Raw genomic sequence first — 13,395 nt, 5'->3', positions numbered from 1 at the left:
AGGAGACACAGGAGCATTTGTCTGTGTGCTGTAAATGATTCCACTGGGCTGCGGAAGACTGGGAAGCAAATATATAAATAAATGCAAAACAGGTTATTGATATTGTTCTCGCCTCATGAGGTAGTTTACAGGAAAATGTGCGGATTACAGTCAGAGTGATGTATGGCCTATTGTTCTTGCTGGAACGGTCAATGAATATTTAAACATCTCCAGCCTGGTGCCTGTTACTAAGCGTTGTACCTTTTGAGAGGAAAACAACTCCAGATACACCAAAAACTGCTCGGCGAATCGAGGAACGAAGTTAATCCGAGTACAGTATGTGACTTCCTCAAGATGACCTGCTGATGATGCCGAGTGAATTCCGAAAGCAGAACCACTTCCCGATCACTTTTTTGGGGGGTTCTTACACCTGGTCACTTCCTGCGTTTTCTGTGATCCGTTAGCTATCAGATGGTAAAAAGACCAGGTCTAAATTCCCTCCGAAACGTTTTCGAGATGGATATAAATCGGATGGTACAAACCCCTTCAGGAGGTGGTCTGGGACGCGTTTCAGATGAAACTGGACAGGTGTAAATGAATGTGGTTGTTCAAGCCACATACAGTACAGACCAAAAGTTTGGACACCCCTTCTCATTCAAAGAGTTTTCTTTATTTTCGTGACTATAAAAATTGTAGATTCACACTGAAGGCATCAAAACTATGAATGAACACGTGTGGAATTATATACGTACATAACAAAATAGTGTGAAACAACTGAAAATACGTCTAGGTTCTTCAAAGTAGCCACCTTTTGCTTTGATTACTGCTTTGCACACTCTTGGCATTCTCTTGATGAGTTTCAAGAGGTCGTCACCTGAAATGGTCTTCCGACAGTCTTGAAGGAGTTCCCAGAGATGCTTAGCACTTGTTGGCCCTTTTGCCTTCACTCTGCGGTCCAGCTCACCCCAAACCATCTCGATCGGGTTCAGGTCCGGTGACTGTGGAGGCCAGGTCATCTGGCGCAGCACCCCATCACTCTCCTTCATGGTCAAATAGCCCTTACACAGCCTGGAGGTGTGTTTGGGGTCACTGTCCTGTTGAAAAGGTGGTGTGTCCAAACTTTTGGAAGGTGTGTCCAAACTTTTGGTCTGTACTGTACGTCAGCTTTATACTCCTCCCAAACGGAAGTACGTCACTCGCAGGTGACTCGGGAGTCGTGCATCACACCAGAAACAAATACGTTCTCCCAGATGCTCCTTTCTCTCTCTCTCTCTCTCTCTCTGAGCTGCTGTTCTGGAACCTTCTGACCAATCAGAATGCAGAATCTGACCATTCTATTTATTCTATACGTGTCACATCCTCACTGGAACGCTTTAGACTGAAACAGTTGAATTTTATTCCCGGCACCGAAATCTCTTCCCTCGCTAATGTTTGCTAACGATGCATCATTTACTTTGATTGTTATAGGATTCGGTTTAATGTAAAAAGGGACGCTATATAATTTATTTCTCCTCCGTGCTAATTTTGTTCTGATTTATCGCCTCCCATGGCGCAAGTTCTACTAGAGCGAACAGGAAAATTTACTCGCCTGCGTTATTTTCATTCCTGGTCTATAAAGCAGCGTTCCTCTGGAAAACTCCTCACTTCTGCATGTGGAACTTTGTAGATTAGTTTTTTTTCTCATTGGTCTCTGACAGTCCTGTCGTCGATCGGTGCAGAATGCTCGCATGTTCACCTGAGATGAAAATTGAGGAAGCGTCTTCGATGTTGCTGTCAGAATTCAGCAGGCCCAGTGTGAGACTTCACCACATTTTTTTTAACATGCTCAAAAATATTGGCACTCTCACCCCGTGTCTGGAGTTACGCGGACAGTTCCATGTCAGACCACTAGAGGGGGCCTGCAGGTGTCTCATCGTGACCTGCTTTGTTTCTCTTTATTATCCACACGTGTGAAGTGCCACGCCCCTCCTATCGATTCACCTTCCCGCTATTTCACTTGTTTCCCATTTCCCTTGATTTATTGCTCTATATATGTTTGTCTTTTTGTGTCTGATTCCCAGCTGAAAACTGTTGTTGTTGTTGTTGTTGTTTTTCTCAGCTAATTTGTTTAATCATACACTTGCAGCTCTGATTGCATAATTCTTCAGTAATATATGTCAAAGCCATTTGCTCTAATTAACCGCACGAGGTAGAGACGATAACGCACACACGAGCGACGGAGAAAACAAATTGATCAACACAGCGCTAAAGCGTGCAGGTGGAAGAGGACGTTTAAAGTGGAATCTCAGAAACATTTCAACAGAAATAAATTCACGCACTTTAAGTGTTTTGTTTTTTTTTGCTTCCCTACATTGATTTTCAAGGTGACTATAATAAAAAAAGCAAAGTTTCCATGAATATGCAAATTAGTCATATACATATTAAAATATGCAGATACATGAATAAATAATGTAATAAGATGCTAAAATATGCATGCAGTTTTATTCCTCTTCTACCACAGCAAATTTATACTAACTCACAATTTTCCTGTTAAATTCCCGATAAAGAATCTGTATCTTTTTTTTAGTTACATGAAGTTATGTTATATAATAATATATATAACATGTATATAATATGTTATATATATGTTATGAAGTTATATTTAAGCAGTTCTAAACATCTTAAAAAGTCTTTCTGTTGCACAATAATATGTGAATAAACAATGTCCTGATGTTACAGCTGTACCTGAGCGCTGGGATTTCTCAGAGCTTCTGACTAACCTCTTTTTTTTTTTCTCTTCCTAAGCGGGAACGACGTACATATTCGGACGTGAAGGAGGTAAGATCACGTACACGTGGCCTCCCAACGACAGGCCGAGCACCAGAGCTGACAGACTGGCGCTGGGCTTCAGCACTCAGCTTAAAGACGCCTCGCTCATCAGAGTGGACAGCTCATCTGGACTGGGAGACTATCTCAAACTGCACATTGTGAGTGGACCTGAGTTTATATCTATTCCTACACACACACACACACACACACACACACACACACATTGTATAAATCGATACCGAGAAGCGTCGAAGCTGTTCTTTTTTTTTTCCCCTCGTCTCAGAAATAAAACACGACGGGAGGCAACGTTAAAGAAAAATAATCAACCACACACACACACACACACACACACACAGCAGGGTTGATTATTTTTCTGTTACAGCAAGCCTCATCGTGTTTTAATTTCCTCGCATGTTGTCATGGTTACGGTGTTCTTCATTCTGACATGTTTAAACAGTACTCTATCAGAAGCGTTGGAACAGAAATATGATAAAAATTTTACCGGCTCATTGTGGACTGACACCATATTAAAAATTCAGGCTTCTCTCTCTCTCTCTCTCTCTCTCTCTCACACACACACACTCTCTCTCTCTCTCTCTCTTTCTCTCTCTCTCTCACTCTCACTTCTTCTCCTTTATCTAGTGTGGTAATGTGGGCTGTTATATGCATCTCAGACCTGCTTGCTGACCTTCCTCCTCCGAAAAAACACCCCCACACACACACAATGCACAATACTGTACACATACACACACGCACACACACACACACACACACACCCAAATCATTTAAGAATGTACGCAGGTCGAACTTCCGTTAAAATCGAAATCACCCAAGAAATTCAGTCCTTACATAAAAACGGACAGACTTCCCGGTTGCCACACGTTACGCCCAGAGCGAGGACAAGAATCATGTGACGTGCGGTAAGTTTATAGGACGTGAGAATATAAAATGTGAATACCAACAATGTACGTGAAAAAAAGGAAAATGTATAATAAAGGGCTCATGTTTGAAAATGAAAGAAACGTGTAAAAAGGGAATCACCTGAAAACAAACGAGGGGTGTAAATAAAATCACAGAAGGATATCGGATGTAAAAATATGTTTAGCGTGTTATAAAAAAAAGTGGGGATGAAAGGATCATGTAAAGGAATCATTTGTACTGGAAAAGAATCATAAATGAATCACATGTTTTATATACTGTAGTGCAAACAGAGTGCAAAAATCTTATAGGACACACACACACACACACACACACACACACACACGCACGCACACACAGGTAGATACCAGCTGAGATCAAGTCAGCCTCATGTAGTCTCTTGAGTGGGTAAGGAGGAGAAGCTGGCTGTCTTGAACACACACACACACAGACACACACACACACACACACACACACACACACACACACACACACACACACTTTGACGTACAACTCCCTCTGTGCTTCCTAAGCTCAAGGGACTCAAAGACATGGCTGAATATAGCAGACGTTAGCATGTCCGCTACCTTAGGGACTCCAGCATGAGAACAGGAGCGAGGAGAGGAAGACGGGAATGATGGAGAGATGCAGAGAACAAAAAGACGACCAGAGATCGGTGTAGTGAGGCGTTTCCTGTGCTCGATGACTCAGCCTCTTTCTCTCACATAACGATGGGGCTTGTAAATAGGGTGCACACACACTCGGCTATGATAAAATACATCCAGGTTGCACAAGAGTTCTCTCTCTCCCTCTCTCTCTCGCTCTCTCTCTCAGGAACAACAATGAAAGGACAGAGAGACAGACAGAAAGAAATAGATTGAGAGAGAGTGAGAGTGTGAGACAGAGAGAGAGAGAGAGAGAGAGAGAGAGAAGAATGGTGCCATGGTACCTGATTATGCAACTGCCATAGAAAATGTGAAATGCTATGAAGCTAGAGCAAGACTCTGTGTGTGTGTGTGTGTGTGTGTGTGTGTGTGTGTGTGTGTGTGTGTGTGTGTGTGTGTGTGTGTGTGTGTATACTGCCAGTCAAAAGTTTTGAAAAGCTTTAGTTTCTTTTTTTTTGTTTTAGCAGTTTTTCAGAAGGTGTTAATTCGTTGTCCATAACAGCGCTCTTTCTAACTCGTTATCGTTTCTATAGTAACGGCTCGTTTACAGAGACGTGTGTGGCGGACGCTCATCGTTAACGTATTAAAAAAAAAACAACAATGATGTGATGATGCGATGGATTATGGAAGGAGTCTCCAGTGTGAGATCTTTGTAAGCAACAGTCAGAGGTAATGCAGACTGTACAAATAAATAAATAAATAAACAAATAAACAAACAAACAAACAAATAAACAAATAAATAAATAAATAGTATTGATTTTAGGTGGTAAATTGCAGTGGTGTGAGAGGATTAATACATGTATGGATGTACAGCTGTAGGAGAACATAGAACGTCCCCAGACATTAAGACTCCGCTATCAAAATACTTTTTTTTTCTTTTTCCACTTTTTTAAGGAACTTCTAGAAGATATTCTGCACTTATCCACGTCAGGTTCTGCGTCCGGCTCAGGCTTGTGTCGTAAAAACTGTTTAATTATCTGCATCGTTATTAGAAGTGTTGCTCGGTCACCGAACCTCAGTGTTATGGAAGATGCAGAATTAAGCTTTAAAAAATAAATAAATGAATAAATAAATGAATAAAGCCAACCCGAAAGCTGTGTGTAAGTCGGCGAGAAGCCCAGCTCATTGAGCAAACGCAGGGTGAAGGGGGCTTTTATTTTAACGCAGACGTAGCTGGAGTCGAGCAGCAGTTTAGTTTCCATTAATGCCCTTCTATAGAGAGGATGACAGGCGCAAATTGGATTTGAGGGTTCACTGGAGTCTGGAATTAAGGTGGATGGTAATGCGGCCGACCGACTGCTTTCCCACTGCAGCTTGTTTAGGCGCGTTTATTTTCGAGTGAGAAATGTTCACCGGGCTTCAGTTCCATGGCTTTTTTTTTTTTTTTTTTAATATGCCATCGTAGGCCCTTTCTTCTCTCCATTAACTCTGAGGATCTCTAAAAAAAAAAAAAAAAAAACCAGCCTTAAGCTCTATTCAGGCGGGATTTGTTTTACACAAGCAGCCGAGCTAATTCCATCCTCGGCGATTTTATTTCTGGTAATGTTGCTATTCTTCTTCCTCCACCCCTGAGAAAATTCCAGCTCTATCAGCTCCCTCTAAAGTTCTTTCTTTCTTAAATCAGATATTTTACGACACTATACGGAAATGAGAACGATCCTGCAGGGCGGTTTAAACGAGCCTCGCTTTAGATTCGTGTACGCCACGATATTACGCAATTCGCGATTTAATAAGAAGACGCAAAGAGTTTTAGATGCTACTCCGTCGTTCCGTGTCATTTCTATCCTGCTTATACAGTACGTATTTATTTTCAGAACACTGTCCAAGGCAAGAGAGAAAGGACTTAGCCACCTAGCTATAATTAGACTCTGCTATACTAAAAAGATGTGAACTCCATGTGATCTTTTGCATCAATACAACATTTATCAGACTGTATATACATAATCACACTCCCAGTGTCACCCAGATTAGGATGAGGTTCCACTTTGAGTCTGGTTCCTCTCAAGGTTTCTTCCTTTACCATCTAAAGCACTATTCGGACGGGATTAGTTCTACGTGGGGACGTGGGGGGTAAAGTAATTATTACCAGAGCTTCTCTGTGATTTTAGTCTCGTCCGAATGCGCCATCTCGGTAATCATTACAGACAATGTCAGTAAAGATTACGGTGACTTTTACCTTCTGTAAAAAGGTCCGGAAAAATGACCTCAGGTAATACTGATCCCGTCCGAATAGACACGCTGTAAATATGTACGGTAAAATTCCGTCATTTCCTGTTTAAAAGTTTTTCAAGCATGGAGGTGCCATGTTGTCTGTTTGCTCACGTGATAACAGGAAGCAACGTCATACGCACATGACGACAAGGAGGTTACTGTGGTGCGTAAAGCGAGTTACCCCTCCCACTTCTGCTAGTTTTACTGAGATGTTTTGTCCCGTGCGAATTGGCCAATTAATATTACAGACGTCCTGAGGTAAAATTGCGTTACTCCACGTCCCCACGTAAAACTAATCCCGTCCGAATAGGGCTAAAGGGAGTTTTTCCTCCCCACAGTCACCTGAGTCACCTCAGACTTGCTTATTAGGGATAAATACATACACATTGTGAACTAAATCTATCTAATATTAATGTTGAATTTTGCATTCTATTAATCTTTATATTATTCTTTATAGTAACCTTTTGTTCTATGTTTATGTTCTGTAAAGCTGCTTTGAGACGACGTCAGTTGTACAAAGCGCTATAAAAATAAAAATAATAATTCTGTATAATAATAATAATAATAATAATAATAATAATAATAATAATAATAATAATAATTCTGTATACAACAAAACAAGCTGAAATGGTCAGGAGTGTAAACTCTGACCTTAGTTGCTAAGAAAATACTCCATTTCATACTTCATTACATGTTGTAGCATTGACCGCTAACAGAACTTCTGTCGGTTTTGGCATGAAGAGAAATTTCACTTTTTTGATGTATGAAGTCAGGAATAACAAATTTCCAGAAAAGGGGGAAATTTTCAAACAGGAGATAAAACGATAACGATGACCTAAAGTTTAACTTCTAGAAGTTTATAAGTTAATAAAAGATAAGCGAAGAGATATCTAAGAGACGGCGTTAGACTGTTAGACCGGCATTGCAAATTTTCTCTTCCGTTTTTATCGGTTCTGTCTGAGGAAGAAGTCACTGCTCAGTCAGTTTATTACTTCTGCTTCCTTCTCCATCTGTAAGAAGAGTGAAATAGCAATGGCCGCGATGACTCGAGTCGAGTCAGTGCCGGTTTTTTCTGATCGTTTCTTACTGCTTCGACGACATTTAAGAGATTTTTGTGGTTTATTTACATTCGAAATAGTTTTCTTCATATTCCATTATTAAAAGATTTGGAATTTTATTTTAATCACCATCTGCATGAATAAACAAACAAACAAACAAACAAACAAATAAATAAATAAATAAGGGGGACACGGCGGCTTAGTGGTTAGCACGTTCGCCTCACACCTCCAGGGTTGGGGGTTCGATTCCCGCCTCCACCTTGTGTGTGTGGAGTTTGCATGTTCTCCCCGTGCCTCGGGGGTTTCCTCCGGGTACTCCGGTTTCCTCCCCCGGTCCAAAGACATGCATGGTAGGTTGATTGGCATCTCTGGAAAATTGTCTGTAGTGTTTGAGTGAGTGAGAGTGTGTGTGTGCCCTGACATCCCTCCAGGGTGTATCCTGCCTCGATGCCCGATGACGCCTGAGATAGGCACAGGCTCCCCGTGACCCGAGAAGTTCGGATAAGCGGTAGAGAATGAATGAATGAATGAATGAATAAATAAATATTTGAGTTGTCATGTGAACGATGAGACCAGATTGGTGGAAAAATGGGCAGTTATTTATTTATTTATTTATTTATTTATTTATTTGTCTATTTTATGATCATCATCTTTGTTCCCATACTGTCTTCATGTGTATTCATTAAATAGATGAGTTAATTAATTAATTATATGGAACGTTGGAGCTCTACTATAATGACACACAAACATGGATTTTCCAAGAAAAATAGAAGAAGATTCCTGTAGATACAAAGGTTTGATCACTTAGAAGACGTGCAAATATTTTCCTCCAAAGGTCCATGTGAGAAGTTAATGCCATCCAATTACTGACTGACGATCAATTATTCCTGCTTTCCTCCTGTTCATTCTCACCATGAGTCACTGCCTTACAAAAATCAAAGCCTTGTTTACTTGCTCGAACATATGTGTGCGAGTGTCTGTGCGAGTGCCTGTGTGTGTGTGTGTGTGTGTGTGTGCGTGCGAGTGTGTGTTCTCATCACCACACCTCTCTCAGGACGGCGGCTTGTCGAGGGAAAAGTCGGCGGCACGCTATTCCCCGTGCACCTATTATACCAGCTGCCCTAAGACGCAAAATCACACGGTGCAAATTTCACGCGACACAACAAACCGGTCAGCCGACAGACGTGACAGACTCTCGCACGCTATCTCTTGTCTCCGCGTTACTGTGTGCAGGCTGCAAGCAGCTCGCTTCACCGAGCATCCCTCTGAGGCAGTGTAGAGGCAGAGAAGGTTGACGCTCCTCCTCGTGGTTGCTAAGTGCTAGGAAAAGTCTTACCCAAGACACACATTTCACGTCTTATACAAATCCAGCTAATGAAATTATAAATACAATTATATCACATGTCCCTAAAATCTAGATGAGCGGCTTAATCTACCCCGGCCGTTCATTCAACTGCACAACTACTGACCAGATTATTTATTTAGTCGAATTTTTTAGTACATTTTGCCATTAATGAGGACACGGTTGCTAGGCAACAAGGAAATACTTACTTCCAAGCATGGGCACCTAGCTTATCCAACATTTACTGTATATACATAGTAGTTATATTTGTTATATAACCGTTATATAACTGACACAAAAGCAAGTTATCAGGGATGTTAATATTTTCTTCAGACCTCACAAAAAAAGACAGAGCACCGTTAAAATGAAACTTTTCATTTGGTTCCGCCTTGTTTTGATGATCTTTTTACGTACGTGTGTCCGGTAAAGGATTCATTTTTTGGACGAATGAAAGTTCTGAAGGCTTTCGTGATTGGGAGAAGCCCTTAAAATGGTTGACTCTCCGATCCTCGCACTGACTACTGAACAAGTTCGCGGATTGAGATGCAGCCTGATCTTAAGGCCAAGTCAAGATGGTGTATGTGTCAGGTCCATGCACCGTGATCCCAGGTCTTTACATCAGTTTTAAACTCTTTTGAGCTATAATGATCTATAATCCTGCAGAATTTCTCTGGTTCCATTTATCTCTATTATTGCTTACCACAAGATGACACAAGAATCATTATTTTTTATTAACACCATGGCCATAATTTATCTAATCCGATGTCAGAGACCAAGTCCAAGTACACCTAGTATTACGCTATAATGTTTGAATGTATTTGGACCCTTGACCAAGACCCCCATATGGGGCTTTCACCCCAAATTTTGCCACCACTCTGTATTCATTTATTCAGTTTCTACCGCTGATCCGAACCTCTCGGGTCACGGGGAGCCTGTGCCTATCTCAGGCGTCATCGGGCATCGAGGCAGGATACACCCTGGACGGAGTGCCATCCCATCGCAGGGCACACACACACACTCTCATTCACTCACACACTACGGACAATTTTCCAGAGATGCCAATCAACCTACCATGCATGTCTTTGGACCGGGGGAGGAAACTGGAGTACCCGGAGAAAACCCCCGAGGCACGGAGAGAACATGCAAACTCCACACACACAAGGTGGAGGCGGGAATCGAACCCCCGACCCTGGAGGTGTGAGGCGAACATGCTAACCACTAAGCCACCGTGCCCCCCTACCCACTCTGTATTAAAGCCATAATAATGCTTTTGGAATGGGAGGTTAATCACAAAGTGGAAAATCATTCGAAGACCGGACTCCGGTCCATAAGCCCTACACATCGAACCGCTTACTGTATTGTCTGAAAGCCAAAGATTCACAACCCCAGAATTTAGTAAGTTCTATTTTCCAAACCACTAGCTAAATTTCAGCCAGCACGATCCTGACCGAGTGGTACAGATGCATCTGTATCAGTTTAAAACACATTAACTGTTCATTCGGTCTTGAATGAAGTATTTGTATTCAGCTCCATTCTTAATGTGTGTATTGGAGCCTACATAAGCTAAAGAAAGCAGCACTGCTCTCCTCCCTTTCCTCCTACTCGCTCTGGAGCTGAAAGAGCATGAAAGATCCGACCAGAGAGAGAGAAAAAGTACGGGATTTGAAGACTGCACTTCTCAGCACTGTTCTTTATGAAAGAGTACACACTAGCGCCCAAGTACACACACACTCAGCTCTCTACTCTGATCTATCTCATCTTTAATGAGGAGTGTGAAGCGGAACACCTCCACGAAGCCGCCCATCTATTTTCGACAGATCTACCATCGCTTGCCCTTAAAAGACTCCCATATATGTCTTTGAGTTGGTGAAATCTTTGGGGACTCCATCTCTCTCTTGTTTTATTTTGCTTTGCTTTGTTTGCCGTATGTGTGTGTGTGTGTGGGGGTGGGTGCGGTGTAGTCGAGCTAAAGTTGGAGGCTCAGATGTGCAGCAGGACTTGTGAATGTGATTTCAGGAGATGAGGAACACTCGCGGGGGTGTTAGAGAGAATACGGCGTCGAATTCTGCATTATTAATCTCAAGGTGAAAAGGGAAATATGAAAAGATGTTTCGAAACAAGTTTCATTTCCTCGTTCTGCTGAAATAACAGAGAGGAAGCTGAAGTGCGGTTCTTGTGATCTTTATATAGAACCCGAATCTAGGTAGTTTAGAGACGATAAAACAAAGCAAAGTCTGACGTTAATGTGTCGTCTGAATGCTTTTATTCTTTTCACTTATAACGGTTTTCTTATATGGGAACGAGATGGAAATCTGTATCGTCACAAAGCAGCCTTACAGAAATATATATCAGTTCGGGATATGGATTGGGGGAGGCACGGTTGCTTAGTGGTTAGCACATTCGCCTCACACCTCCAGGGTTGGGGGTTCGATTCCCGCCTCCGCCTTGTGTGTGTGGAGTTTGCATGTTCTCCCCGTGCCTCGGGGGTTTCCTCCGGGTACTCCGGTTTCCTCCCCCGGTCCAAAGACATGCATGGTAGGTTGACTGGCATCTCTGGAAAATTGTCCGTAGTGTGTGAGTGAATGAGAGTGTGTGTATGCCCTGTGATGGGTTGGCACTCCGTCCAGGGTGTATCCTGCCTCGATGCCCGACGACGCCTGAGATAGACACAGGCTCCCCGTGACCCGAGAAGTTCGGATAAGCGGTAGAAAATGAATAAAAGGGGTATGGTTTTTAATTGTATTCATTTATCCCTAAGAATCAAGCCAGAGGTGACAGTGGTTAGAAAAACTCCCTGAGAAACCTTGAGAGGAACCGGACTCATAAGAGACTCCACACCTTCTGGCCAATCAGAAACTGGAACTCAAAAGTGCTGTGATACAAACTTGAATTCAGAGTTTTAACAACGGTGAGTCAAGAGGAAGCACTCCACCGAGTGCTAGTATAACGGCTGGGTAATGGCTCCGGGATGCTGTGATACTCCGAGTACTAGGAGAGAGCAAATGGCTGAGCTGACCGCAGACGTGCTACATTAGCTTCCGTGACCTTGTTTAGCGGTTCTGTATCACTTCCGTCTGCTAAGAGGAGACGAGAAGGGTAGGGACAGAGAAAGGGTGATGCGTACTAAATGCAATTACACGCGAGTCACAGGCCACGTAGCACATTATAGACGATTTCGACGACATCAATTATATTATATCGTCGTAAACTGGGCCTAATGCTTTAATACGCCGTTATGTCACAGTGCATTCATTATGATCATCCAAATTCGATCATATTTCTATGTGTTTTCAAAGTTCCCATATGGTTACCTAGTTAATGGGATGTAAATGAAGGCTGACGGGCCACAAAGCATCTGGTTGTGTTGAAAAAAAATGAAATAGAGATTAATAGAGATTGCTTGCTTAAAATTTTTTGATTCAAGACAACACACACCACTTCCATCCAAGATGGCTGCCGTTTTCATTCGGTTCGTTTGGCTGACCCTGTAGTGGCAGCGACTGCATCATGCCATCAAGTTTCATCTCATCTGCGAGCGCAAGCATGCCCGAGCTATCACCGCTCATCTTTCACATCTTATCATCTCATTCATGCATACGAGAACTCAAGCACTAGAAACCATGGATGACAATGAAGAGGTTAGGGAGGGAGAAGGAAGAAAGGAACAAGGACTACCAGAGAGAAAGAGGAAGGTGAATGAGTCGTCTAACCAGTGTGCATATGAGGGGGGGAAAGGGATGAAGAGACAGAAAGATAAATTGGAGCCAAAGAGTTATCTGACAGGACCGCGAATGAAGCCGTGTACGAGTGGGGGAGAAGAACCAAGTGATGAAGTAAAAGAATAAGGCAGAACGATGGCTGCAGAGATATTGAGTAAAGGGACGGAGGAGGCAGCAGTTAGAAAAGGATGGAGCTCAGGATTTTTTATTGGTACCGGTAATTATAGTCAATAACACGTCATTCCGAGCAGTAATTCAATAAAAGGCTTTGTGTGGCACTACGGTGAGTAATATCACACTCTCGACCGGGGAGGAGACTCCGTTTTTGTGGCACAGTTATCGCATTACACATGTTCGGTGTTGTCTGGAGAAATTGTAAAGTGCATGAAAGAGGTTTGGGCAGATCATGGTGGAGGGATCGATCCAACATTTGGCTCTAACAGTAATCACATAATTAGAGCCTCGTCCGTGTTGGGAATGGGTGTTTCCGATCGTGTGTGTCTACTTCCAGAGCTAAGACAACATATCCGCTGAAGAAAAGGTGCAGTTTATGCTGTACTGAAACTAATTTAATCAGTGACAACATTAATCCTGGCCTTGCACACGGAAGACCACGCAGAACACAGGAATACCCCTTAAATCAACGGATACCATAGGATCGTCCCTTTGAGTCAATGTACGTTAGCCAGGTTACC

The 13,395-nt window shown here is 42.5% G+C and overlaps 1 protein-coding gene across 28 annotated transcripts in view; it reads left to right on the top strand.

The window, feature by feature from the left end:
• Window positions 1-13,395, top strand: part of LOC113650021 (neurexin-1a) — a 298,946-nt gene that overhangs the window by 166,349 nt on the left and 119,202 nt on the right. For all 28 annotated transcript variants that reach the window (XM_047815788.1, XM_047815790.1, XM_047815789.1 and 25 more), the window contains one exon: window positions 2,764-2,945. In XM_047815788.1, coding sequence (XP_047671744.1) covers window positions 2,764-2,945 — 182 coding nt within the window. The remainder of the gene's footprint in view (window positions 1-2,763; window positions 2,946-13,395) is intronic.

This window comes from Tachysurus fulvidraco, chromosome 7 (assembly GCF_022655615.1).
Source record: "Tachysurus fulvidraco isolate hzauxx_2018 chromosome 7, HZAU_PFXX_2.0, whole genome shotgun sequence".
Taxonomy (NCBI): Eukaryota; Metazoa; Chordata; class Actinopteri; order Siluriformes; family Bagridae; genus Tachysurus; species Tachysurus fulvidraco.
Note: the sequence above shows the minus strand (reverse complement) of the source record. Positions and strands in the feature narration are given on the sequence as shown.